The sequence below is a fragment of the Enhydra lutris genome, unplaced genomic scaffold, assembly GCF_002288905.1.
Source record: "Enhydra lutris kenyoni isolate GAN:26980312 unplaced genomic scaffold, ASM228890v2 scaffoldscaffold94, whole genome shotgun sequence".
Lineage (NCBI taxonomy): Eukaryota > Metazoa > Chordata > Mammalia > Carnivora > Mustelidae > Enhydra > Enhydra lutris.
Genome location: NW_019154178.1, coordinates 211,108 through 237,547, shown reverse-complemented (window position 1 = coordinate 237,547; position 26,440 = coordinate 211,108). Strand labels below are relative to the sequence as shown.

At 48.4% G+C, this 26,440-nt stretch overlaps 1 protein-coding gene across 1 annotated transcript in view; it reads right to left on the bottom strand.

Moving 5' to 3' along the window:
* LOC111138848 (integrator complex subunit 3) overlaps positions 1-4,020 on the bottom strand; it is a 40,654-nt gene extending 36,634 nt beyond the window's left edge. The window contains exon 1 of the mRNA XM_022490756.1: positions 3,342-4,020. Coding sequence (XP_022346464.1) covers positions 3,342-3,488 — 147 coding nt within the window. The 5' untranslated portion in view covers positions 3,489-4,020. The remainder of the gene's footprint in view (positions 1-3,341) is intronic.
* Positions 4,021-26,440: the final 22,420 nt, after the last annotated feature.

Below are 26,440 nucleotides of genomic sequence, written 5' to 3'. Positions count from 1 at the left end.
TGTGAGGGCGATTTCTAGGCAACAGAAATGTGGAAGATGCTGCTCTTCACAAACTACAGAAATCACTTTTCCAAACAAGGATGGGAGAAGGAATTACAAATCGTTCAGAGTGAAAGAAGGACCACCACCCACCAAAGAGGCCTATAGGAAGTCAAATCCCTACAATCAGGTAGCAGTAGCCCTCTTCCCCACCCAAGTCCCCTGAGGCCCTTAGTAAACTTGGAATCCTACATGAAGTTGCCAACAATTACTGGCAGAGGGGCTCTGTTCAGAGTAAGCCCTCCATGACAGCACCTCAGAGAGCTGAGTAAATGTTTACCATCTCTAGGAGCTTCTGAAATAACTTTTCTAGTACCAAGAGTACCTGCCCATGTTCTCCACGACAGCAGCAGTGGACTCAGCGGGGCAGAGTAGGGGAAGGCCTTCCAGGTTGCCAGTATATACCTGAAGCTTGGGGCTGAAGGCAGAGAGATCCCTCTAACCTCCCAGTTTCCGCTCCCTCAAATGGGTGAAAAGACGGTCTGGTAAATTATGTATTAAACAGTGGTCTCTTATGGGAAGTCAGTGGCCCTGAAGGAGCAAAGTCCACTGTCTTCAGGAAAAGAAGGTATGTTTCAACCTACAAAATCCCCAAGAGCCCACATCAGTGAGGAGTTACTGAATAAGCTGGTTTCCAAGTACTCTATAGCCAACAGTCACTTCTAAGTGCAATGAGGATTTCAGGGGAAAAAATTAGAGATGGCTCAAAGCCTGTTCCCTGGAGGTTCTTCAGAGACAAGAGATGAATTACCCCTTGGAGCAAACCTGAAAGGGGCGCACCTCTACCCAATGCAACCCTAAGACCTGTCCATCATTTAAGAGGAAGTTCTGACTTGTTTAAGCCACAGTTCCACTTTCAGCCCGACTTCAGAGTAGACCAGGTCCTTCCCAGCGAGGAATGAGCTGGAGCTGCGGAAAGGAGACTAGCTGCATGTTCTAAACGCCTCCAATCTCTGGCCCTATTTTTATCTCATTCCCCAACTTGGAAAGGGATGGGCAAGAATTTCCCCTTCAAAGAGAGAAACAGAGCCAAAGAGAAGAAAGGACACAACAAATGTTCCCTTGAGAAGAAGATTCACAGTTCCCGGCTGGGACGCTCTTCAGAATCGTGTCCGTCCCTCAGGACTCTTGAGGGACCTTTCCTCACCACACCCAGCTACAACGACCCCAGACTCTTTACTACCAGGTTTTTGAGGTGCTTTTTTTTCACCCTCCTTGTGGGTATGCTAACTCAGTCTTCAGATGAGAAGCTCTGCCAAAGCAGACTTGGGTCTCCCTCATCTATATTCCTAGGAGACTGCACACAGGAAGCACAGACAGTCAAGAAGCTACCTCTGTGTTCCTGGGCAATAGGTACGCCTGTGATGGAAAGTACCAGACCAGAACAAACACAGGCCAGTCATTCAGCAGCAGGTTTTGATGACTTCTGCATACAGAGCTCTGTGGGGAGACCCAGAGGAAGAAGCCAGTAAGTTTTTCCCTTAGGGACACTCTGGTCCAGTGGGAACCACACACATGCGTTAAAAACATGGAAAATTCAAATGCAAAGGGTAAAGGCCAAAAAAGGAAAAGGGGAAGCCAAGAAATGCTGGGAAACATCTACACCAGGAAGGATAGGAGGAAAAAACGGAGAGAGAGACCTTCCCTGCCCCTTCTCTCTGGAAACAGTTTAAAGTTCATTCTCAGTCCAAAAAAACAAAAAAATAAATGCTTCCTCTCTTTCATGGTTCCCTCCCACCATATCACTGAGTCTGCTAGCAAACACGTCACTGTTCAGAACAGGACGCTGTACTAGGCTGTGGTACAAATCAGCAGAGGCAGGATGAACCCTCTGGCAATCAGGGTGGGTAATAAACAGATTTTTGTCCAATGCTTGGGGGCTTTTTCCCTCCACCCAAACTGGTGGAGGGATCAAAGGCAGTCAGCTATTTTCTTCCTACAGTTTTAGAGCTGCAGGACTAGAACACTGGGCTCAACAAAAACTTAGACAATGGCAGTGGCCAGTTCTTAAAAAGTGGGCAATTCAAAGTGCCAGACAATCCTACAGCCATTTTTATTGTTTTAGGAATACATTATTTTTAGTAGCATTGTTTCTTCTCCTAATTGTATCTATATTAGCTGATTAAAAACAACAGCAGAAAAACTTTGATTTCTCTAAATGCACACAGAATTACCGGGGAGAAGCAGGATGGAAAACCAGCCTGTGAGCAGACATTTGCCAAAGGATGATCCACAAAGTTATACCCCGCCACCTTGATCTGCAAAGCTCATTTCTGCATATATGTTCCATCACTTTGTATCTGAACCAACGTTTTTTTAAAATCTAAAGTATGAATTCCACCTATCTGCCTGCCCACCCTCTGCGACTGATAAAGGGCAGTGACAAAGAAGCAGGGAAATGGGGCCACCTGAGTCGCTCAGTTTTAAGCATCTGCCTTTGGCTCAGGTCATGATCCCAGGGTCCTGGGATGGAGCCCCACATAGGACTCCCTGCTGACTGCGTAGCCTGACACTGCCCCTGCCTCCTCTGCTCGTTCTCTGTCAAAGAAATAAAATCTTAAAAAAAAAAAAAAAAAAAAAAAAAGGCAGGGAAATGGTCAGGGAAGGCCAGGTGCTGTTCTTATGCTCTTCCTGTCCCTGGGTGAGCAGGGAGTTGAAGGCATCAGACATCACCAACAGTCCCGCAGTCGCGTCTCAGCACTGGGCCTCCTATTCCGAGCTGTGCGGCAGCATCTGCGTGGTCAGGGACAAGAGGGAACTAGTGGGGGAGAAGAGGGTCCACTACCCAGCGTGACTTCACTCTACCCTCTCCCTCAGCACCCCCCCGTGGGTGCTCTCTGCTTCTGAAGGACAGAGGCTGTAGGCGAGGGTACCCTAACTAAACACCACTGTCTCGGGGCTTCACACGTCCCAAATGCGCAGTGCACATCGCCGTCAACGGACTACGTCCACGCACAGCTCGGAATAGGAGCGCCCCGGCTGAGGCAGGACAGGTACGAAGCGCGCGCGCGGTCCCTGCGAGGAAAGGAGCGTCAAAAGTCAAGTCGGCCGATCTGGACCGCGCTTCCCTTCCTCCCCGACACCCTCACCGGCCTCCTCCGAGCGACTGCTGTTGCCATGACAACCGGTCCAGGAAGTCGGCCGCGCTCCTTCCTCCCGGAGCAGGAAGTGTGGAGCGGCGCTCGTGCTGCCTCGGAACAGCCTGGAGGCCCGGTCCCCGGCCCCCCGCCCCGGCCCCGCTCCGCGCCGGCGGCCCTGCTCGGCCCGGGCGCTCGGCCCCCTTCCGCACCCCCCACACCTACCTCCTCTAACTCATCCTTGGCATCCAAACTGGTTGAGAGGAGCAGCCTCCCCCCTCCTGGGGCTCCTGCTCCCGCTCCTCCTCCTCCTCCTCCCGCCGCTCCCGCCGCAGCGGCCGCTGCCGCCCCCTTCCCCTTCTGCAACTCCATGGCCGCGGCCAAGACACGGGAAGAGGCCGGGGGGTGGACGGGCGGAAGTCCTAGAAACGACCCCTCCGGGGGCCGGGGCCCGGGGCCCGGGGCCAGAGGCACGAGCGGGGTCGGGCAGGGTCCCGCGCTGTCCGCCCAGCCCTCGTCTCCGAAAGGCCGCTCCTGTGGAGGGCGCGGGCGTGGGCGGCCCGCGGGGTCCTGTGTCTGGGGTGGCAGTGCTGAGCGAAGGCCGCCAGCTCCGGGGGTGCCGGGGGCAGGTCCGCACCTCCGGGCGGGGCACGCGAGCCTTCCGCCCCTCGAGTGGACGGGGCGCCCTTTCTGGCTTCCAACCCTAAGTGTCTGCCTCAGCAGCTGGGGAAGAGGAGTCCTGCCCCTGCAGTAGGGGTAGGGGAGCTTCCTGGCGGGGCCGGAGCGCTGGGGAGCGAGGCTCCTTTGGATCCGGCCCGAGGGGTGAGGGGGAGGCAGTGCGCGCTACAGGAGGACACCGAGGGCCAGCTTCTCCCCACACCACACAGAGGCGGCCATGGTGAAAGGGCGGGGGGCGGGGAGGCTGAGGGCTGCGGCTGCGGCGGCGGCGGCGGCGGCGGCGGCGGGGAGGGCTCGCGGAGACCGGAAGCAAGCGGCCGCGGGGCCCGGCCTCCGCCAATCGCGGCTTCCGTGGGGGCGCCGAGTCGGCAGAAGTCGGCCGTCCGGCCTTTTCCCCGGCTGCCAATGGCAGTGAGACCGGCCTGATGGACAACCGGAGTGCCCACTTGCATCCCCCGTTGCTCTCGGGGGGCGGGACGGGAAGACTTCCGGGAGAGGGGTGGGACCGCGAGGCAATCAGGAAGGGGAGGCTGCGCCTGCGCGCGCTGACGGGCGTGTCCCGGCGCGTGTGCGCAGCGCCGGCCTCCGCCCTCCTCCCGCCCTCCTCCTTCTGGAGCGTGGGTGGGAGCCCGAGTATCAGCCGGGTCCTGGCCGCGAGCAGGCGGTACGGGGCGGCGGAGTGTCGCCTAACCCTCGCCCTTAAGCAGTCCCAGGCAGAGACGGTCAGGCGGCACGGAGCCAGCTCCCAGGGCTGAGCGCGCGTCGCACAGGCGTGTCCGCGCGCGAGCACCACGCACCCGGCGCGGGGACCGCCCTCGGGCAGCCGGGATCCCGAGAGTGGCGCCCGCACTAGCCGGGGTGCTGAGTGACACAACCATCCCACCCCTATGCTGAGCACCTAGGGCTGCCCCGGCGTCTGAGCCGGCTCTCACCCGCAGCCACGGAGCCCGCCCGGCCCGTGCACGGTGCGCGCTGCGTAGCCCCGAGCGCACGGCCTCCCGGCCCGACAGCATCTCCCGTTTACTCGGGAGCACTTAGGACTGTCTAACACACGGATCCGAAGCCAGAAGAAAACCCGCACCCGTGCCGTTCTGCCCTCCACAAAATGCAGACAGAGGCCACCGACCAGAGGACTACTATATGGACTAACGGGTGTGAGGTTATTTTTTAAACTGAAATTGGCCAGATACGAGTTAACACCACAGGGGACTCTATTTAAAATAGTCTACACTTGTTAGGCTGAGCCGTTTAGCCACCTGTACACGTGCACTGAAATGACGTGGATGATCCTTGAAGTTGGCTCTCCTTCATTACTTTATTGTATATGGTAACTGGAAGACCTTAGGCAAGTGATTTTGACTTTCAGTAAATTATCCTACCTGTAAAATAAAGCGGATTGGTTGGTCTCTACCCTTAGAGCTCGGAAAGTCTAGTTCTATTTGAATGTACTTTGGGTTCCTTCTAGGTGCACAGCACTGTGTTAGCCTCTGAAGAATACACACATGTCATTACAGTAAGACTACTGTGGGTCACTGGAAGCACAAAGATACATCAGACAAAAGAAGAAAAGTTAGGTTTAAAACACTATGTTCACACTTCTCATTGTGTGTGGGTTTTTAAAAGTGGGAACTGGGGAAATGCACACCCATGTTTGTAAATACAGAGACTATCTCCGGAAGCACACACAAAACCCCAGTAGTTATTTGTTTTCTTTGGGTAGGAGACTGGCTGCCTGGGAGACAGGATGGGAGAGAAACTTTTTATTGTGTATGTTTTTTTTTTTTTTAAAGATTTTATTTATTTATTTGAGAGAGAGACAGTGAGAGAGAGCATGAGCGAGGAGAAGGTCAGAGGGAGAAGCAGACTCCCCATGGAGCTGGAAGCCCGATGTGGGACTTGATCCCGGGACCCCGGGATCATGACCTGAGCCGAAGGCAGTCGTCCAACCAACTGAGCCACCCAGGCGTCCCATTGTGTATGTTTTTGATGAGTTTTGGGATGTTGGTGAGGTCCGGAGATGTCTTTGGGGCAAAAAAGGTGATTTTAATAAAGCACGGGGACAGGGCCCATGGGCAGAAAGAGCTGCTGCACTGGAGTTGTGAGGAATGGCTAATAATATGCTTGGGAGTTGGGGGAAGCAAGGAAAAAGGGAGACGTCCAAAAGGACTTTGGTATATTAAAGAAGACTTTCAGGATGCTAGAGCCCTTGCCAAAGTGAAGCTGAGGTTGTTTTTCCCTCTGGTAAAGTATTAAGACAATTGGGAGTTTGGGGCACCTGGGTGGCTCAGTGGGTTAAAAGTGTCTGCCTTTGGCTCAGGTCCTGATCCTGGGGTCCTAGAACTGAGCCCCACATCTGGCTCTCTGCTCAGTGGAGAGCCTCCCTCTCCCTCTGCCTGCTGTTCCCCCTGCTTCTGCTGTCTAATAAATAAAATCTTAAAAAGAAAATAAAAAGACAGTTGGGAGTTTCCTGGAGGAATATTATACTCTTCTGATTGCAAGTCCTTGTTGATGGCTGCAGGTTATAGGGAAATCTCATTTTACCTGCATTTCCTTTTACCTTTGTTCTCCACATCACAATGAAGGGTGATTTTAGGGCTCCCGGAAATTGAGTCTATGGATCTCTGGAAGTTAGGCGATCCATACGAATGCTTTTTCCTTGTACATCACTAAGACATTTGTAAACTGCGGGAACTCAAGTTCTGTAGGACTGTGATCTTTATCAGTAACCATTTTTGTTTCCCTTCCCCTAGTTTTAGGGCATCCAGGAGGGCCTGAGGAATGTCACAAGTATCCCACAGTGGTGGGGGGCGGGGATCAGCTTGTGCTTTGTCCTCAGCTTCCCTTCTGCTCACCACTTTAATAGTTTTTTAATTAAGCACTATGTAAATGTAGTACCTTTTTTTGTTAATTTTATTTATTTATTTGGCAGAGAGAGGGCACAAGTAGGGAAAGCAGCAGGCAGAAGGAGAAGCTCCCCATCAAGGAGAGAGCCTGACGCGGGGCTCAATTCCAGGACCCTGGGATCATGACCTGAGTTGAAGGCCAGGTTCCTGGGATCAAGACCTGCCTCCGGCTCCTTGCTCAGCGGGAAGCCTGCTTCTCCATCTCCCTCTCTCCCTGCTTGTGTTCCCTCTCTTGCTGTCTCTCTCTGTCAAATAAATAAATAAAATATTTTTTTTAAAAATATGTGATATGGATAGGCAAAGATTTCTTTTCTTTTTTTTTTCCATTAAGATTTTATTTATTTATTTGACAGAGATCACAAGTAGAGAGTCAGGCAGAGAGAAGGGGAACCAGGCTCCCTGCTGAGCAGAGAGCCCGATGTGGGGCTGGATCTGAGGACCCTAAGATCATGACCTGAACTGAAGGCAGAGGCTAAACCTACTGAGCCACACAGGCACCCCTAGATTTCTTAAATAGATACAGAAATCATAGTGGAATGATGGAACTGACTTCACTAAAATTAAGAATTATCCATTAAAAAACCATTAAGAGTTAAGCCATGGACTAGGAGGAAATATTTGTAATGCATATATCTGACAAAGTATTGTATCAGAAGATAAATATGTATCTAGAGTTAGATAGATACAGATATACAAAAGAAAACTCATTTGAAAAAATGGACAAAAGACTTAAGTTGACATTTCACAAAAGAGGACATCCACATGGTTAATAAACACATGAAAATGATGTCAACATTATCAGTTATTAGGGTAATTAAAACTACAATGAGATATTGGAAATTCTAGAGCAATTAGAAAATGGAATAAAAGACATCAAAATTAGAGAAGAAGTAATATTAACTATTCATAGATGACATGATCCTATTAAGAAAACCCCAAACAATCCACAAAAAAGTTCCTTGAACTAATTAGTGAATTTGGCAAAGTTGTAGGGTAAAAGATCAACACACAAAACCCACCTGTGCCTCTACACCAGCAACAGCAATCTGGAAAGGAAATTAAGAAGGCATCTCTGGAGCACCTGGGTGGCTCAGTGGGTTAAGCCTCTGCCTTCAGCTCAGGTCACGATTTCAGGGTCCTGGGATCGAGTCCTGCATCGGGCTCTCTGCTTGGCAGGGAGCCTGCTTCCTCCTCTCTCTGCCTGCCTGTGATTTCTCTCTGTCAAATAAATAAATAAAACCTTAAAAAAAAAAAAAAGGGCATCTCTGAAGCTTCTGGGTTGGCCAACATGTGAAGGTTGGGGAGAGTGTGGCTGGTCTGAAGAGGACAGAGAAGCTGCATGACCCCTCCCCATACCTAGCCCTCCGTAACTCTTCCATCTGCCTGTTCCCAAGTTGTATCTTTTTGTAATCAACCAGTGATCTAGGGTGGTCCCAAATGGAAGATTTGGAAGGTCCTAAACTCTCCTCCCATGGACACACAGACTCTACAGCTACAGGTGGTACAATTCCTTCTGAAAAAGACCTGAAAACTAATTAAACAGCTCCTTCACAACAAACAAAAAAAGGGCCACATCAAGACAGTGGGAAAGACCCCAAGGAGATGATGAAGGAGCAGAAGGCTGGCTGAAGACAAAGCAGAAGTAGAGAGCCTGCAATGTCCCCCCATTCCCACACCTGAGTGGGGCGCTTGTGGCATTCTTCCAGGAATCTCTTAACCGTCTTCAGGGTAATGCCTTGCTAGAGGGGAGAAACAACCTTTACCTGACAAGGGCAAGGCCTCCCGTATCTCATAGGTGTTCTTTAGCACCTGAAAGTTCTTTTGAAACTTCCCTTTTCCCTATGCCTCCAACCCCGCAGTACACATAATAAGTCCCCCCAACCCCTGTGCAGCAGCTCTGTCTGCCCACGGGCCCCTGTGTTTTAATAAACCATTATTTTGCACCAAAGATGTCCCAAGCAAGAAATCTTTCTTGGTTGTCGGCTCTGGACTTCACCTGACTAAACCTCACCTTTATGCCAAAACCACATCGTATGGCTCCTGAACGTAGGGCTTTGAGATTTTACCTCCGGATTGTGAGCTTCGGGACAAAGTTGGTGAGTAGTTTCTCTTCCTTTCCTTTCTCTTCATTTCTGGGGCTCTTCAAGGAGTGTGGTGTTACTGGGACACTTTCCTGTCAATTGCTCAGGCTGCAGTCCACTAGCCGGTGGCTGCTCTATGGGGAGGAGAAAGACTGCCTTTAGGCTGGAGGTTAGTACCCTGGCCAAGATGGTAATAAGACCCAGAAACCTGATGCCCTCTCTTTATTCCTGTCCTCATACAAAGTTTTCTGTCTTGGGCATGGGACAGCCACCTAAGTCACCAGGACGTCTGCCAGTCTTAAGACTCCCCTGTGAGGTTTCCTCCTGGTAGATCTAATGTGATCCCCTCCACATCCCCGGTCTACCCACTTCTGGCCGCGGGACCTCCACTGGGAGCCCACCGAAACCAGTACTCGATTGAATTAAAAGGCAACTGGGGATGTTTCCTAGGGAAGTTGTAAAGACCACATGAGTTGGAATGTCGCTTAGAATCAGGATGGCTGGGGCACCTGGGCAGCTCAGCCAGTTAAGCGGCTGCCTTCGGCTCAGGTCATGATCCCAGGTTTCTGGGATCAAGTCCCACATAGGGCTCCCTGCTCAGCCGGGAGTCTGCTTTCTCCCTCTCCCTCTCCCTCTGCCTGCTGCTCTGCCTACTTGTGCTCTGTATCTCTCTGTCAAACAAATAAGTAAATATTTTTTAAAAATCATGATGGCTTGGGACGCCTGGGTGGCTCAGTTGGTTAAGCCGCTGCCTTCGGCTCAGGTCATGATCCCAGTGTCCTGGAATCGAGTCCCGCATCGGGCTCCTTGCTCGGCAGGGAGCCTGCTTCTCCCTCTGCCTCTGCCTGCCACTCTGTCTGCCTGTGTTCGTTCTCTCTCCCTCTCTCTCTCTGACAAATAAATAAATAAAATCTTTAAAAAAAAATCATGATGGCTTGCTACCTTTCTTTTTTCCATCAGTGTCCTCTACAAATTACTTAAATTAGAAAATTTGGTAATTTCCCCTTATAAAACTTTCTTCTAGCATTTTCCATGGGTTAAAATGTCAGGGCAGTACACAACCTTCAGGACATAAGATAGCATGGCATGGGTGTTTCAGTCCATTCAGCACACCCATGGGCAGCCCGGGGTGCGATGGGGAAGGAGAGGGACACCGGAAACTCTCCTACCGGCCATTTACAGCAGGAAGGCAGGATTGTGCTCAATAACGACGTCTTGGTGAAGGACGCCTTCGGTCACTTTTGACACCCGGGAACCTTTGATGTATTCTGCGTGGGACGCCAGCCAGGAGTCAGGGGAATTTGCTAATGGACCTTCTTTACTCTTCTGGAACCATGGTCTCAGTAGGCTTCTTCGGTTCCCAAGGACTCTACTTTGGGGTGCCTTTTAACCCACTGGAAACAATTTGGATTGCAAAACTTAGGAAAGGACTGAGCTCCTGTAACACTGCTTGGCCTCAGTGAGATCTATCAGTTCGATCTCCTCTGCAGGAAGTAGAGCAGACGGACCCAGGTAGCTTCACCGCTCGTACCTCAGGCCTTCATTGCTCCACACCAGGACTCCAACCTCAGGGCATCTTGGCAGAATGCGTCTGCCTGAGTACGTCTGGCTAGTCTAAGTAGGCCGCCTCCTAATAAACCCAGGTCGCTGGAGGACACACGGGCACTCCCTAGTAAAGGGGACTCTTGGTCTCACTGTTCACCTAATACTTGTGGGGGCTTCTCCCTCACTCATTTCCCGGGCTAATGGCAGTAACTGGAGCCAACTGTGGTTCATCTCCCTCGGGGCAGAGACTTTAAGGAATATTCCCAAGCAGCCGCAGAAACTCCCTTTGTTGGGGGAAATGCCCCGTCTTCTCTGTCCTCGACTGGACTGCCTGTGACCCTTGTTGCATCTGCTCCTCTGTTGGTGTTGATGAGCTCGAGAGCCAGCAGCCCTTCCTATGTATTTGGGCAGCACTTCCCTTCTGTTTGTTCCTAGCTCCGCACCACCTTGAGTGCAGCCTGCGAAACTGGCTTCTAGACCGTCCTGGGAGCCTTCTGCACTGTTGGCTCCTCTACCCTCACCATTGAGAAGCAGAGAAGAGCACCCCTGGACCTAACAACACCCACTCCTGATTTCCCCACCAGCATCTCAGGTAAAAACTAAAGATGGGACAGACAGAGAGAGGGGGAACACAAGCAGGGGAGTGGGAGAGGGAGAAGCCAGCTTCCCGCCAAACAGAGAGGCCAAGCAGAGAGCATGATGGGCGGGGCTGGATCCCAGGACCCGGGGATCATGACCTGAGCCTAAGTCAGACGACTGAGCCCCCCAGGCGCCCTGATAGATGTGTCTTTAAAGTTAACAACACTAAAGGTGAAACTTTTATTCTTTCTAGATTTACTGAAGGTCAAACAAATTCATGTTATCTCTGTTGCAAGTTGTTAGTAAAAAGATGACTAAAGTGATGGTTAGTTGTCTAATCAAAATTTTCATAGCTTTGTTAAAATAGTTTTCAGTCTTTGGTAACCTGAAACTTTAAAGTTTGGCTTGGATGATAAATGGAATTGAATTCATGGGACATCTAGATCCTTTCCAAATAGGATAAAGTGCTAAGTTACTGATTACTGGATGTAGGTTTGTGCTTTGGGCTATTTACTGCAAAAAAACCTAAGGATATTTGAGTTTGTGGTAAACACACTTTTCGCTTAACTGATCCACAAATTTGCCATCTTAAGAATTCTGGTGTAATAGTTCACAATCGGTCACTCCTTATTCTTCATGGGAGACGAAGGTTTCTAAAGAATGCAAAATTCTTTTATTTTTTTTTTTAAAGATTTTATTTATTTGACGCAAGAGAGATCACAAATAGGCAGAGAAGCAGACGGGGGGAGGGGAGCAGGCTCCCTGCTGAGCAGAGAGCCCGATGTGGGGATGATCCCCGGACCCTGGGATCATGACCTGAGCTGAAGGCAGAGGCTTAACCCACTGAGCCACCCAGGAGCCCCTAGAATGCAAGTCCTTAAATGTAGTTAAGACTGATGCAAATCTTTGGGGGATGCCTGGGTGGCTCAGTGGGTTAAGCCCCGGCCTTCCGCTCGGGTCATGATCTCAGGGTCCTGGAATTAAGCCCCGCATCGGACTCCCTGCTCGGGAGGGAGCCTGCTTACCCTCTCTCTCTGCCTGCTTCTCTGCCTGCTTGTGATCTCTCCCTCTCTGTCAAATAAATAAATAAAATCTTTTATAAATAAAAAAGACTGATGGAAATCTTTGGAAAGGAATTTTAGGTGTAGTCAGGATGGACTAAGATTGAAATGAATGGATTTTAAAGGTACACTGGTATAACGCTGAAATTCTCTGTTCAAAAGACAAGGGTTTCTTGAATTGTTCATCTGCTCTGGATAAGAAAACGGTAAACAAAGATTTTTTCCTCTTTTGTCCACCCAGAAAACCAGTTTTTTTTTTTTTTTTAAAGATTTTATTTAGGGCGCCTGGGTGGCTCAGTGGGTTAAGCCGCTGCCTTCGGCTCAGGTCATGATCTCAGGGTCCTGGGATCGAGCCCCGCATCGGGCTCTCTGCTCTGCAGGGGGCCTGCTTCCTCCTCTCTCTCTACCTGCCTCTCTGCCTGCTTGTGATCTCTCTCTGTCAAATAAATAAATAAAATCTTTTAAAAAAAAGATTTTATTTATTTATTTGACAGAGATCACAATTAGGCAGAGAGGCAGACAGAGAGAGAGAGAGAGAGAGAGAGAGAGGAGGAAGCAGGCTCCCCGCTGAACAGAGAGCCCGATATGGGGCTCGATCCCAGGACTCTGGGATCATGACCCGAGCCGAAGGCAGAGGCTTTAACCCACTGAGCCACCCAGGCGCCCCTTGTTTTCGTTTTAAAGATTTTTATTTATTTGCGAGAGAGAGAATGAGAGAGCGCATGAAAGGGGAGAAGCAGTCTCTCTCCCGAGCAGGGAGCCCCATGCGGGACTCGATTCTGAGACTCCAGGATCATGACCTGAGCCGAAGACAGTTGCCCAACCAAATGAGCCACCCAGGCGCCCCAGAAAACCAGTTTCTATGTTTTGTCTTTGATCAGGTCTTCCATTACTTGGCTAAAACTTCTCAATATTAAAAGAGCTAGGTTTTTTGTTTGTTTGTTTTTTAAAGGTTTTATTTATTTATTTGACAGAGATCACAAGTAGGCAGAGAGGCAGGCAGAGAGAGAGGAAGGGAAGCAGGCTCTCTGCTGAGCTAAGAGCCCGAAGCGGGACTCGATCCCAGGACCCTGAGATCATGACCTGAGCCAAAGGCAGCGGCTTAACCCACTGAGCCACCCAGGCGCCCCAAAAGAGCTAGGTTTTGCTAACAACTGTAGAACGCTATGTATTTGCCTTTCGAATCTTATTGTCACCTTGGTTAAATAAAAATCTTGCAATAATCTGTAATACTATTCAGGCATGTGCTAGAACTTTAAGGTTTTAACCAACTTTCCCAAAAGTTAAATTGTAAATGAAACCTCTTTAACTCATTAGGCCTTTTATTTGGTATGCTAAGTTACTCAGAAGTTCTGTTAAACAAATGATGAGCCTTAGGTTACATTTGGGTAAATGCTACAACTATCCTAGAGGTTATATGCAATTCCTAAAGTTTTAATGTTTTAATATAAGGTCATCGTCACTCCATATTCTGGCTATTGAAGTGTTACGTGTCACAGAAATAACCTGATTTTCTTGGCAGACACTTTGCAACCTCTCATAAGATCATAAACCATGTCCATTCTGAGTTTTTGTCATTTATAATTGTTCTTATCTCTTGTAAAATGAGTTTCATCTTCAAGAAGATTCATAGAAAGGACTCTGAGGACAAATACAGGTATTTTATACCTTTAAAATTCTAAAACTGAAATAGGTAAGAATTTCCAGAACTAACTAAAGCTGCATTAACAAGAATTAGTAATGTAGGAGTAAAGGAACTAAAAGATTATAGTGTTGTGACTCTTGCTTGAAACATTGCTGATTTTCTGATGTTTACTCTTCCAGATTAAGCCAACTTTCTCTTAAGACATTAGCGATAGGGGTGCCTGGGTGGCTCAGTGGGTTAAGCCGCTGCCTTCTGCTCAGGTCATGATCTCAGGGTCCTTGGATCGAGCCCCACATCGGGCTCTCTGCTGGGTGGGGAGCCTGCTTCCCCCTCTCTCTCTGCCTGCCTCTCTGCCTACTTGTGATCTCTCTCTCTCTCTCTGTCAAATAAATGAATAAAATCTTTAAAAAAAGAAAGACATTAGTGATGGGGTGCTTGGGAGGCTCAGTGGGTTAAAGCCTCTGCCTTCGGCTCAGGTCATGATATCATGGTCATGGGACCAAGCCCTCCCTGCCTGCTCAGTGGGGAGCCTGCTTCTCCCTCTCTCTCCCTGCCTCTCTGCCTACTTGTGATCTCTGTCCAATAAATAAATAAATAAAATCTTTAAAAAAAAAAGACATCAGTGATAGAAAGAAAAAAAAACAAAGCATTTACTTTTCTCTCTACCTGAACCCTCTCATTCAAAAGGTCTCAGTAAGTATTCCTTCTTGCACGGCAATCCTAGTAATTTGCATAAGTTCAGTGAAGATCTGTTCTTGTAACAGGACACCAGTGGAAACAGTGGCATTTTACCAAGGCTTTGACTGGAATGTCATATTTAAGGGGCATGCATAGACATAGATGTGAACAAATAGCTTTAAGGAACTAAAGTTGGCTTTATGAAACCTGGATCCATAAAGCCCCTTGGAACTGTTGGCCTGATAACCCTGCTTACAGGTTCCCAGCGGGCTCACCAGGTGAGTAAGGAATGCCATTGCTGGCAGGTGCAGGAACCTCAGGAGACTTTGGGGACCTTGTGAGGAGGAATCCACCCAAATCTACAAGGAGGTCTGATGACAAGTACTTGGCTGGGCTCCTGGACTAGAGAGGCTACTAAAAGTTCAACCTAGAGATTCTTTTTTTTTTTTTTAAAGAGTTTATTTATTGAATAGAGAGAGAGACCACAAGTAGGCAGAGCAGCAGGCAGGGAGGGGGAAGCACGCTCCCCGCTGAGCAGAGAGCCCGATGTGGGGCTCTGTCCCAGGACCCTGAGACCATGACCCGAGCCGAAGGCAGAGGCTTAACGCACTGAGCCACCCAGGTGCCCCCAACCTAGAGATTCTTTATAAAAAGTTCCAACAGGGACGCCTGGGTGGCTCAGTTGGTTGAGCAGCTGCTTTCGGCTCAGGTCATGATCCCAGCGTCCTGGGATCGAGTCCCACATCGGGCTCTTGCTCTGCAGGGAGCCTGCTTCTCCCTCTGCCTCTGCCTGCCACTCTGTCTGCCTGTGCTTGCTCTCTCTCCCTCTCTCTCTCTGACAAATAAATAAATAAAATCTTTTAAAAAATAAAAATAAAAAAAAAATAAAAAGTTCCAACAAAGCAGAGTCTAGGAGATCAGTATGACCAATCACTATTCTTGGGGAGCTTATGCAAACTGGACCAAGTTTATTAAAATTGGACTTGTTTTGCAAACAAATTAGTCCTGATTTGGCTATCTCTGGAAATAAGGGTTATTTTAGAGAGAAAAATTATGTTTAAATAACCCACCTTTTGGGGTACCTATGTGGCTCAGTCATTGGGTGTCTGCCTTCGGCTCGGGTCATGATCCCAGGGTCCTGGGATCGAGCCCCACATGAGGCTCCCTGCTCAGTGGGAAGCCTGCTTCTCCCTCTGCCTGCATCTTCCCCTGCTTGTGTTCCCTCTCTCACTGTGTCTCTTTCTCTGTCAAATAGGTAAATAGAATCTTTAAATAAACAAATAACCCATCTTTGTGGATGTTAGATTCTGATTGTCCTTAAACTTGAGGTAAACTTCAAACCATCACCTTGACCAATTCTGTGTGGCTGGGTAATGAAACCATTCCCTAAAAGCCAGAGCATGCCCCACTCCATAGGGTTAAGTGTGGACTTGTGCAGATAATGGATGACCCCCCCACTTTCTTTATTATTGGATTGGATGATGCCCTTGGGGATGCTCTTATCTCTTAATACAATCTTCTCCCACTTGCCAGTGATTCCTTGTAATTAGGGTATTAGCACTTCACCTCAAACAAAGAGGGCTTCTTTAACCCACTGAGCCACCCAGGCGCCCCCAAAGAGGGCTTTTTATTTATTTATTTTTTATTTATTTATTTTTTAAGATTTTATTTATTTATTTGAGAGAGAGACAGTGAGAGAGAGCATGAGCAAGGAGAAGGTCAGAGAGAGAAGCAGACTCCCCGTGGAGCTGGGAGCCCGATGCGGGACTCGATCCCGGGACTCCAGGATCATGACCTGAGCCGAAGGCAGTCGTCCAACCAACTGAGCCACCCAGGCATCCCCAAAGAGGGCTTTTTAATTGTTTCATCTCTTAGATCTATTTATCCTAGAAGCCACCTCTATTGAGGTACATTAGCAAACAAAGGCCTTAGCCAAGCATACAAGAGCCCTCCTGGTAAAAGGAACCTGAGAGCTCACTATGGGACAGTCTCTGTAATGACTTCACATCAGGTCCAAGATCAGAAGCCTCCAAGGGATGGTGGAAAGCTGACTTAGCTGACTTACTAAATACCAGGCTACGCTTACAGATATGCCTGAAGTAATACTTGAAACCTATCAGACTTCGAGCACAGCTACCCTTATGCCTGGACCTTGCTGTTGTCCTTCTATAGAGCACAGGTGTTCAGAGGTTATTGGGGTGATTAGATTTAAGGTGCACAATGACAGCTTGTTTACCAACGGCAATAGTTTCTCGGAAAAGGGAGTAAGAAAACTGGTATGTTATAGTCCTCACTCCTCTTGCTTTGGAATTGCCAAAGCCTTAAAAATAAATATTTATACTGACTCCAAATAGACCTTTCTAGTCTTAACATGCCAGTGAAGCAATTTAAAGAAAAGGGGATTATTATTATTTTTAAAAGATTTTTATTTATTTATTTATTTAAAGATTTTATTTATTTATTTGACAGACAGAGATCACAAGTAGGCAGATAGGCAGGCAGAGAGAGAGAGGAGGAAGCAGCCTCTCCGCTGAGCAGAGAGCCTGATGTGGGGCTCGATCCCAGGACCCTGGGATCGTGATCCGAGCCGAAGGCAGAGGCTTTAACCCACTGAGCGACCCAGGCGCCCCCAAAGGGGATTATTATTAAGCCATAATTCCCTAATCAAATATGGGCCTGAAATTATCACATGTGCAAAGAATGGCCCCCAAACCCGAGTAACCCTTGAAATCCTGACCACACTTCAGAAAGGCCCAGTATTCATATGACTGGCTTTCTGGCTGAGACCCAGTAGCTAAGCACCTCTAACCTGTGTTCATTGCTTCCCCTGGACCGGAAAGGCCACTGTATTCTGGGTTTTGCTTGGATGCACGGATGCGCTGTTAAAACTGTTAATACAAATGTGTAAAAGCAGCTTTACACAGTAGAATGGGAGGAGATGTCACATAGGGTGGACCTTGTGCTAGCATAAAACAGAACGCTGTGCGTACAGTCTAGATGACCGCAGGACACTTCCGGGTTTCTAACTGACAAGAATACTCAGATTGGTGTTTAAATGATCTCTTTCCTTTATTGATTGCTTTAAACTCCTGGACTGGAAGAAAATTATCAGAGGTCAACTATCAAAGGTCTTTTACTCACACTTCTCTTTCGCGTTATTTTGTTGTCATTTCCAGTATCTCCCAGCCTAGTGCTATAACTTCCAGCTAACAGAAGATCCTTTCTCCTCAAGGAGGTTCATATTTGTATGTTGTCTGCTTTGGATTCAGCTTCCTCCCCCTTTCATAACTCCCCTATACATTCTCCAGCTGAACAATGTTGACCCACAGGTAGGGCCATCTCTACGCTCCTATTCAGGAGGAAGATGTTACAGAAGATGAGACCTTCCACCTTCAACAACCCTAAAGATTTAAGGGTCAAAAATTGTTCAGGGGGGAATGTTGAGGGAGTGGAAGCCTGGCTGAAAACAAAGCAGAAGCAGAGACCCTGCAACCTCTCCCCACCCCCACTCCTGGGTGGGACGCCTGTGACCTCCTTCCAAGAATCTCCCAACTGTCTCCCTGTTAATGCCTTTCTAGAGGGGAGAAACAACTTTAACCTGATAAGGGCAAGGCCTCCAGTATCTGTAGGTTTTCTTTAACACATGAAAGTTCTTTTGAAATCTCCCTTTTCCTTACTCCCCCAAACCCATACTATATAATCAGCCGCCCCGAGCAAGCCCTGTGGACCAGCTCATTTCTGCCCATGGGAATCCCTCTGCTTTAATAAAGCAGTATTTTGCACCAAAGATGTCTCAAGAATTCTTTCTTTGTCGTCAGCTCCAGAGTCCAGCCCACTGAACCTCACCTGTATTCTAAAACCACATCAGAGAGACAAAGTAATGGCTGAAAATTGGGTCTATAATGGATCTTAACTTGGATGACAAGACCATGAGCAACCCAAGGGCAGGGAACCTCTTTTCTTCACCATTTTGTAATTATGCATGATGCTGTACCTGATGGAGAGTAAAAAAACAAAAAATGAATACAATACAAGTAGCTGTGGAATTAGTGAGAAAGAGGCAATTCCATTTATAATATATAAAACAGTAAAATACCGGGTGCCTGGGTGGCTCAGTGGGTTAAGTCTCTGCCTTCGGCTCAGGTCATGATCTCAGGGTCCTGGGATCGAGCCCCATATCGGGCTCTCTGCTCAGAAGGGAGCCTGCTTCCCACCCCTCTCTCTTTGCTGCCTCTCTGCCTACTTGTGATCTCTCTCTGTCAAATAAATAAAATCTTTAAAAAAAATGAAAAATAAAAGAAAATAAAACAGTAAAATACCTAGTTATTTTTGAAAGATTCTATTTATTTGTCACAGCAGGAGAGCACAAGCAATAGGAGTCGGAGAGGAAGAAGCAGGCTCCCCTACCGAGCATGGGGCCCCATGCTGGACTTGATCCCAGGACCCTGGGACTATAGCCCAAGCAGAAGGCAGTTGCCCAACTGAGCCACCCAGGTACCCCACTAGGTGTAAGTTTTGTTTTTTTTTTAATGTTCTTTTTTTTTTTTTTTTTAAGATTTTATTTATTTGATAGAGATCACAAGTAGGCAGAGAGGCAGGCAGAGAGGAAGGGAAGCAGGCTCCCTGCCCAGCAGAGAGCCTGATGTGGGGCTGGATCCCAGGACCCTGGGATCATGACCCGAGCTCAAGGCAGAGGCTTTAACCCACTGAGCCACCCAGCCGCCCCTAGGTGTAAGTTTAAATGAGGTGAAAGACCTGTACGCTGAAAACTAGAAAATATTGCTGAAAGAAATTAAAAGATAATCTAAACAAATGAAAGACATCCCATGTTCATGGACAGGAAGACTTAATATTATGATGTCAGTAGAACACAAAGCGACCAGTCCACAGATTAATGCAGTCCCTCGGTGTGCCTAGCTGGCTCAGTAGGAAGAGCATACCACTCCATCTCAGGCTTCTGAGTGTCAGTCCCATGCTGGAGGCAGAGATTACTATAAACAAATAGCCCAGCCTTCTGCACCCCACCGCCCAGCAGAGGGCAGCACCTCTGTCTCACTATTCCTCATTTCTGCCTTTTCACTGTTTACTCTTGGAAGTGCTCAAAATAGCAGAGCCTCTCACTACCCCTCATCCCTCTCCCCATTCTCCCTCCTGCTTGTGCTCTTGGTTTCTCAAGAATTTTTTTATTTACTTGAGAGGGAGAGAGAGCACAAGCAGGGGTAGCACCAGAGGGAGAGGGAGAAGCGTGCTTGCCACTGAGCAGGGACCCCAACTCAGGGCTTGATCCTAGTGATGAAGTTCTAGAATCCTGGTGAGGTTCCGTGGGGCAAGGTCCAGAGCCGACTGCTAAGAAAGAATTCTTAAGATGTCTCTGGTGCAAAAAAGTGGTTTATTAAAGCACAGGGACAGGACCTGTGAGCAGGAAGAGCTGCTGCCCCAGGGATGTGAGGAGTGGTCTATTATATACTTGCAAGTTGGGAGGGGCTTAGGGATGGCGTAAGTCTCTAAGGAATTTTGGAAGTAAGGTTCCTAGGACCTTGAGGGGCTAGGTATTGTTTGGGAAAAAGGTTATTTATTACCAGTAATAAAAACCTTCTCCTGAGACCCTTTAGATGTATATCAGTGGGTCATATGCTTGGGAATGATTGTCAACACTATCTTGGAGGTTTAGAGATAAAGTTTCCTGAAGGAATTGTTAAAGTAGACTTACAGGATCCTGGTTGGGGGTAGGAGGTCAGTCAGGCTTGGATTGTCCTTTGCCCTTAGCAAAGCCTCAAGGTGAGGGTAGTTGAGTCCCTAGAGGAGAGTCACTCTGCCTGTTTCAAGGGCTTGTCAGTAGGTAAGGAAATTTAATGATTTTTCTTCTGCCCCTGTTTCCCACATCACTAGCACTCTGGGATCATGACCCGAATGGAAGGCAGATGTTTAATGGACGGAGCCACCCAGGCATCCCCAAAATTGTAAAGTTTGAACACACTTTTCAAAGTTTTAGGGTGTTAGTGACATGCATCGCTGGTGGGTGTGCAGGTTGGTAACCCTCATACTGGGTAACTGGAGTATATACAGAAGCTACAAACACGAATGCCCTTGGACTCAGCAATCCCACTTCTACTAGTCTGTCTTGCAGACACAACACATGGAATATGACATAGATCCGAGGTTACACAGTAGGTATGAGCTTAAACGTTAGAGCATTGTATATGACAGCAGAAGACTGAAAACACGTTAGGTGTCCGACTTTGTTAATAGATTATTACATACTCATAAAATTAATACTATGCAGCTACAAAAATAATAAGGATGCTCTTTCCAACTGATACGGAAAGAGTTCCAAGATACATTATTAAGTGAGCTAAGCAAGGTATTACCTTTTGTGTAGGAAAGGAGAAAATATAATACACAGTGATATGTGCTTATATTCACATTAAAAAGCCCAGGAAGGACCAAGAAGTTAATTAAAGTGCTCACTCATGTGTATGTGAATATAGATGATAATGGGGCAGATGGGAGAGAAACTTTTCATTGCATATCTTTTTATTTTCCCAGTGTAGAAATGCTGACTTTAAAATTAAACTGGTTTAGGGGTCCCCGGGGGCTCAGTCTGTTAAGCGTCTGCCTTCAGCTCAGGTCATGATCCCAGACTAAGCCCTATGTTTGGCTCTCTACTGGCAAGGAGCTGGGCTCCCCCTCAGGCTCCCTGCTGGGTGGGAAGTCTGCTCCCTCTGCCCCTCCCCCTGCTTGTTTTCTCTCTCACTCTCAAATGGATAAATAAAATCATTAAATGTATTTTTGTTTTTATTTTTTAAAAGATTTTATTTATTTATTTGCTAGAGCGAGAGAGCGAGAGAGAGAGCACAAGAGCGGGAGCGGCAGAGGGAGAGGGAGAAGCAGGCTTCCTGCTGAGCAGGGAGCCCAACGTGGGACTTGATCCCAGGACCCTGGGACCATGACCTGAACCTAAGAGGCTCAACCAAGTGACCCACCCAGGCATTCCTAAATAAAATGAAATAAAATAAAAAAAAGGAGAGAAACCCCAAAAACAAAAAAAGTATGTTCTCTCCTGTCAGGAATATACTCAGTTACGTAACATGTATAATTATAAACATATCTTTTTTCTTCTTTGAAAATTGTGCAGGGGCGCCTGGGTGGCTCAGTGGGTTAAAGCCTCTGCCTTTGGCTCAGGTCATGATCCCAGGGTGCTGGGATCCAGCCCTGCTTCAGCCTCTCTGCTCTCTGGGAAGCCTGCTTCCCACCCCCTCCCCCCTCCCCCCTCCCCCCAACTCCCTCCCCCCCACCCCCACCCCTGCCTGCCTCTCTACCTACTTGTGATCTCTATCAAATAAATAAATAAAATCTTAAAAAAAAAAAAAAGAAAGTTGTGCAAAATACAATTTATCATCAGAACTCTTGGTGTAGGGCATAACCCTGTAGCAATGTTACAAATGGCAAGTTTGTGTTTGAAGTTGTAGGCTTTATGCAACCCACTTATTGGTAATAAAAAGTAAGTTTCACTTAACTCCGCTGTAGGAAAGACAGTTATTTTTCTGTTGCCTCCATAGAAAATGATAGTACAAAATCATTGTCATATGAAAAGGCAATCAAAGGATATGCAATGAGAAAAGTAGGAAGTAATATAGACATGCCTCAGTTAATTCATAAAGATACTTTTCTAGGCTGTAATCTGGATATTTGTCAGCTTTTTGACATTTTTAATTTGTTGTAATTTATTTTCACATTCTCATTAAATATTTATTTCATACCTAATTTTGTATTATTTTTCCTTGTATTTTTTTAAAGTAATCTCTGCCCCAAATGTGGGGCTCAAACGCACAGCCCTGAGATCGAGTTGCAAGCTCTACCAACTGAGCCAGTAAGGTGCCCCGTGTTGTTTTTCTTAAGGCTAACCCACCAAACCATAAGCTTTAAGACCCACAAAACCTGGGTCCAGCCTAGCTGGAGGCTCAATGGGGAGGGACTTGGAGGAGACAGGGACTCTGTCCACAGGTATTTTGTTTTGTTTTTAAGATTTTATTTATTTATTTGACACAGAGAGGAACAGCAGGCAGAGGGAGAGGGAGAAGCAGGGAGCCCCATGTAGGACTCTATCCCAGGATTGTGGGATCATGACCTGAGCCGAAGGTTGATGCTCAGCAGACTGAGCCACCCAGGCATCCCAGTGGTATTTTTAAATACAAATATTGTGCTGTGTGTGACATACCCCTCTTATTTCCTACTTTCTGTATGAAAGTTTTGGTTAAATGGGTATTTTTCACTTTAACATTTAACACAAAGTAGGGTGAGAGAGATTTGGATTAACAGCAGCAATGTGAGAAAAACTATGGGTTTGGAAGAGAGGTAGGAAGGGTGGTGCTAGGACCAGTGGAAGAGGTGAGAGGCAGATTGCCTTTTTTTAATGTAAAGAGAGTTGACATCGACACCTGTTAAATAACATTCACATTGTAATGATATTCATCAAACAACTACAATGGCAAGATTTTAATTTCTTGTCTGTACTTCTTTGTATAAGTGTATGCCATTTCTAGTAAACAATGTAGTTATTAGTCTTTTTACTTTTTCTTTTTAATATTTTATTTATTTATTTAACGGAGGTATCACAAGTAGGCAGAGAAAGAAGGGGAGGCAGTCTCCCACAAGAGCCCCATGTGGGGCTTGATCCCAGGACACTGGCATCAGGACCCCAGCCAAAGGCAGACGATTAACCCACTGAGCACCCAGGCAAGCTTTTTTTTTTTTTTTTTAAGATTTTATTTTTATTTATTTATCAGAGAGAGAGAGAGAGCACAAGCAGTCAGAGCAGCAGGTGGAGGGAGAAGCAGGTTACCCTCGGAGCAGAGAGCCCGATGTGGGACCCAATCCTGGGACCCTGGGATCATGACCCGAGCCAAAAGTAGATGCTTAACCGACTGAGCCAACCCTCTTTTTTTTTTTTTTAAGTCTCTATTATATATCGGGCTTTCAAAGTCCCGGTTCAGCTACGGAACTACCTCTTGTCTTGCTTATTTTCTCAACTACCACAGAAGTGGATTAGTTCATCCCGAGCTTCCTAACTTCTATAAAAACTCAGCTGCAGGGTGTCTGGGTGGCTCAGTCATTAAGCATCTGCCTTTGGCTCAGGTCATGATCTCAGGATCGTGGAATGGAGTCTTGTGTGGGGCTCCCTGCTTAGCGGAGAGTCTCTTTCTCCCTCTCCCTCTGCTTGTGTTCTCTCAAATAAATAGAATCTTAAAAAAAAAAAAAAAAGTGACTCCAAGTTTATCAAAACAAAGTACTCCCCAACCTAGCAAGATGTACCTTCCTTAAACGGCAGTTGAAAGGGCTAACCCTAACTCTCTTGTTCATTAAAAAAACAAAACAAAACAAAACAAAGTCAAAAGAAATTCTGATGATTGGAGTATCTTCATCTTTTTTTTTTTTTAAGTTTTTATTTATTTATTTATTTGACACAGAGAGAGAGATCACCAGGAGGCAGAGAGGCAGGCGGGGTGGGGGGTAGGGCTGGGCAGGCTCCCCGCCAAGCAGAGAGCCCAATGGGTAGCTCAATCCCAGGACCCTGAGACTTCGACCTGAGCCGAAGGCACAGGCTTAACCCACTGAGCCACCCAGGCACCCCTTCATCTTCTTATACCAGTAAGATTCTTCTTTTTTTTTTTTTTTAAAGATTATTTATTTGACAAAGAGAGATCACAAGTAGGCAGAGAGGCAGGCAGAGAGAGAGGGGAAGCAGGCTTCCCGGTGAGCGGAGCGGAGCCTGATGCGGGGCTCAATCCCAGAACCCTGAGACTATGCCCTGAGCCGAAGGCAGAGGCTTTAACCCACTGAGCCACCCAGCCGCCCCCAGTAAAATTATTCTAATTACAGTTGTTCAAAAATAGAACGGTCTCAGTTCCAAGTCCCTGAAAGTTTCCCAATAGAACGTGAAAGACAAGCCAGGTATTTTCAGAAGGATGCTGTCCCGGGGACGGCAGTTGGACTGTACAACCTCTACTTTTTCTTCTCTCCCATTTTTAGATCTCATTACACCTCTCATTAAGGGGTCTAATTTTGTGCTGCATTTCACTTCCAAATGTTATCTGCACATCAAGAATGCCTTATATCTAATCCTGGTTTGCATAATGTAGACTCTTCATAACACTAGCAACACTTAACGAGTTCCTGTCACCTGCCAGTCAGCCTTCTAAGCATGTAATGGGAGGAATTAACTCATGTAATCCTCAACCCAGCCCCACAAGGTAGGTCTTACTACGCTCATTCCAGGTTGAAGATTTCGCCCGAGGGTCCACGGATTATGAAGGACAGAGCTGCGGTCTGAATCCAGGTTGGCTGTCTCCAGAGTTAGTCTCTCTCTCTCTTTTCTGTTTTTAAGATTTTATTTATTTATTTGACAGACAAATACCACAAGCAGGCAGAGAGAGGAGAGAGGAGGAAGCAGGCTCCCTGCTGAGCAGAGAGCTGGAAGCGGGGCTGGATCCCAGGACGCTGGGATCATGACCTGAGCGGAGGGCAGAGGCTTAACCCGCTGAGCCACCCAGGCGCCCCCAGAGTTAGTCTCTTAACCAACATGACGCTGCCTCTCACTTGGTAGAGGTTTGAAATTGCTCCGGTTCTGACTGCTGAGATCTGTGTGGCATTTTGGCATGGTTCCAGCCAGCTGGACATAAAAAAGCTGACCCGATCATGGGACCTACCAACAACCAAGGTGTGCCATATGTAGTCCACATCTGAGGGCCAAAGGCAGAGAGTAGTAGGACAGCTGCATCACGTCCGGACGCGGATCACAGCAACTGACAGGTGCACAGGGCTGCGGAACCTGCTGGCCGGGAACGGTTCTTAAAGGGCCAGCAGCCCACCCGTTCATCATCGGTGCCTCCAGTGTGAGGGGAGCCCGGTGGGTGGAGCTTCTTCCTATCGAACCAATTCAGTGACGGGGGTTAACACTACCTGTCAAGTGGGTTCCTGCCCGGCACCTCCTCTCTTCCTGTGGCCTCACCCACCTCTCAAGCACCCTGGCCTCCGCCTCCTGCGACACTATATTCATTAGTATCTCAACCCTTCATCTTGATGGTAAACGCCTCGGCTGAATCTTACTTTTGTTCCAACTCAACGAGATTAAATTTCCCTGGACAGCATTAGGTGGTTTGTTTTGTTTTAATGGTTGATTAATTTATTTTTATAGTCCTATAACTCCCACAATTTCATTAAAAAAATGACTTTCAGGCTGCAAAATGGCCTCTGCTGCTAATTAGATTCCATAGATCTGTCCTGAAAAGGATAAATCATTGAAAAATACATGATTATTACTAAAAGTATGGCTATGTCAGGTCAGTTACCCAAGGTCTTTGACGGAGAGGAGCGGGTGGGGGAAAGCTCAGCGCCTTCTGCCAGCCCTACTTTCTCTTCCAGTCCCCGGCCGCTTGGGCCGGCCCCCACTGCCCCACCGCCGGACCTCGCCGCGCCCCCCTGCCGCCCCCCCTCCCGCGGGGCCTCGGCCGCGCCCCACCCCCCTGGCCGGCGGCGTCACGTGGCGGCTGAGCTCCCCGCGTGCGAGCCTCTGTCCAGCGCCAGGCCCCGCTGGACGCCAGCGATGACGGTTGTTTGTTCGCGGATCGTACTCCGGGGAAAGCCTGCTGCCGCCCCGCACCCCTGCAGCCCCGCTGCGCAGGACAACCCCGGAAACCGGCCTCCCGTGGGCGGCCCTCCCCCGCAGACCCCTCCCCTCGGCGATGGCTTTCCCAGGTGTTCCCGGCCCCGGGGCCTCCCCCAGAAGCAAGTCGCCCCGGGGGTGGGGGTTCTCGAGCCGCAGCAGCCCCGGGCGGCCCGCGCCTGTCCTCGCGCCCCCCGCCGCGGCCCCCGCCCCTCGAGCGCCCGCGCTGGAGCCAGGCTGCCCCGGAAGGATCTGACCGGCCACTTCCTGCAATTGTCTCTCTGGACGCCGTCCGCGGGCGGCCAGCGCTCCCCGTCGCCCTCCCGGAGCCCGGCCTCTCGGCCGTTCCCGCCCCCCAGCTCGGCCCGCAGCGCCGCGCTCCTGCGCCGCCCTCTCCGCAGCCGGCCGCGGGGGACCGGGGGTGGAGGCGGGGCCGGGCGTGCGCGGGCCCCGGGGCCACCCGCCGGCCCGGGGCGGAGGCGGACGCGGGCA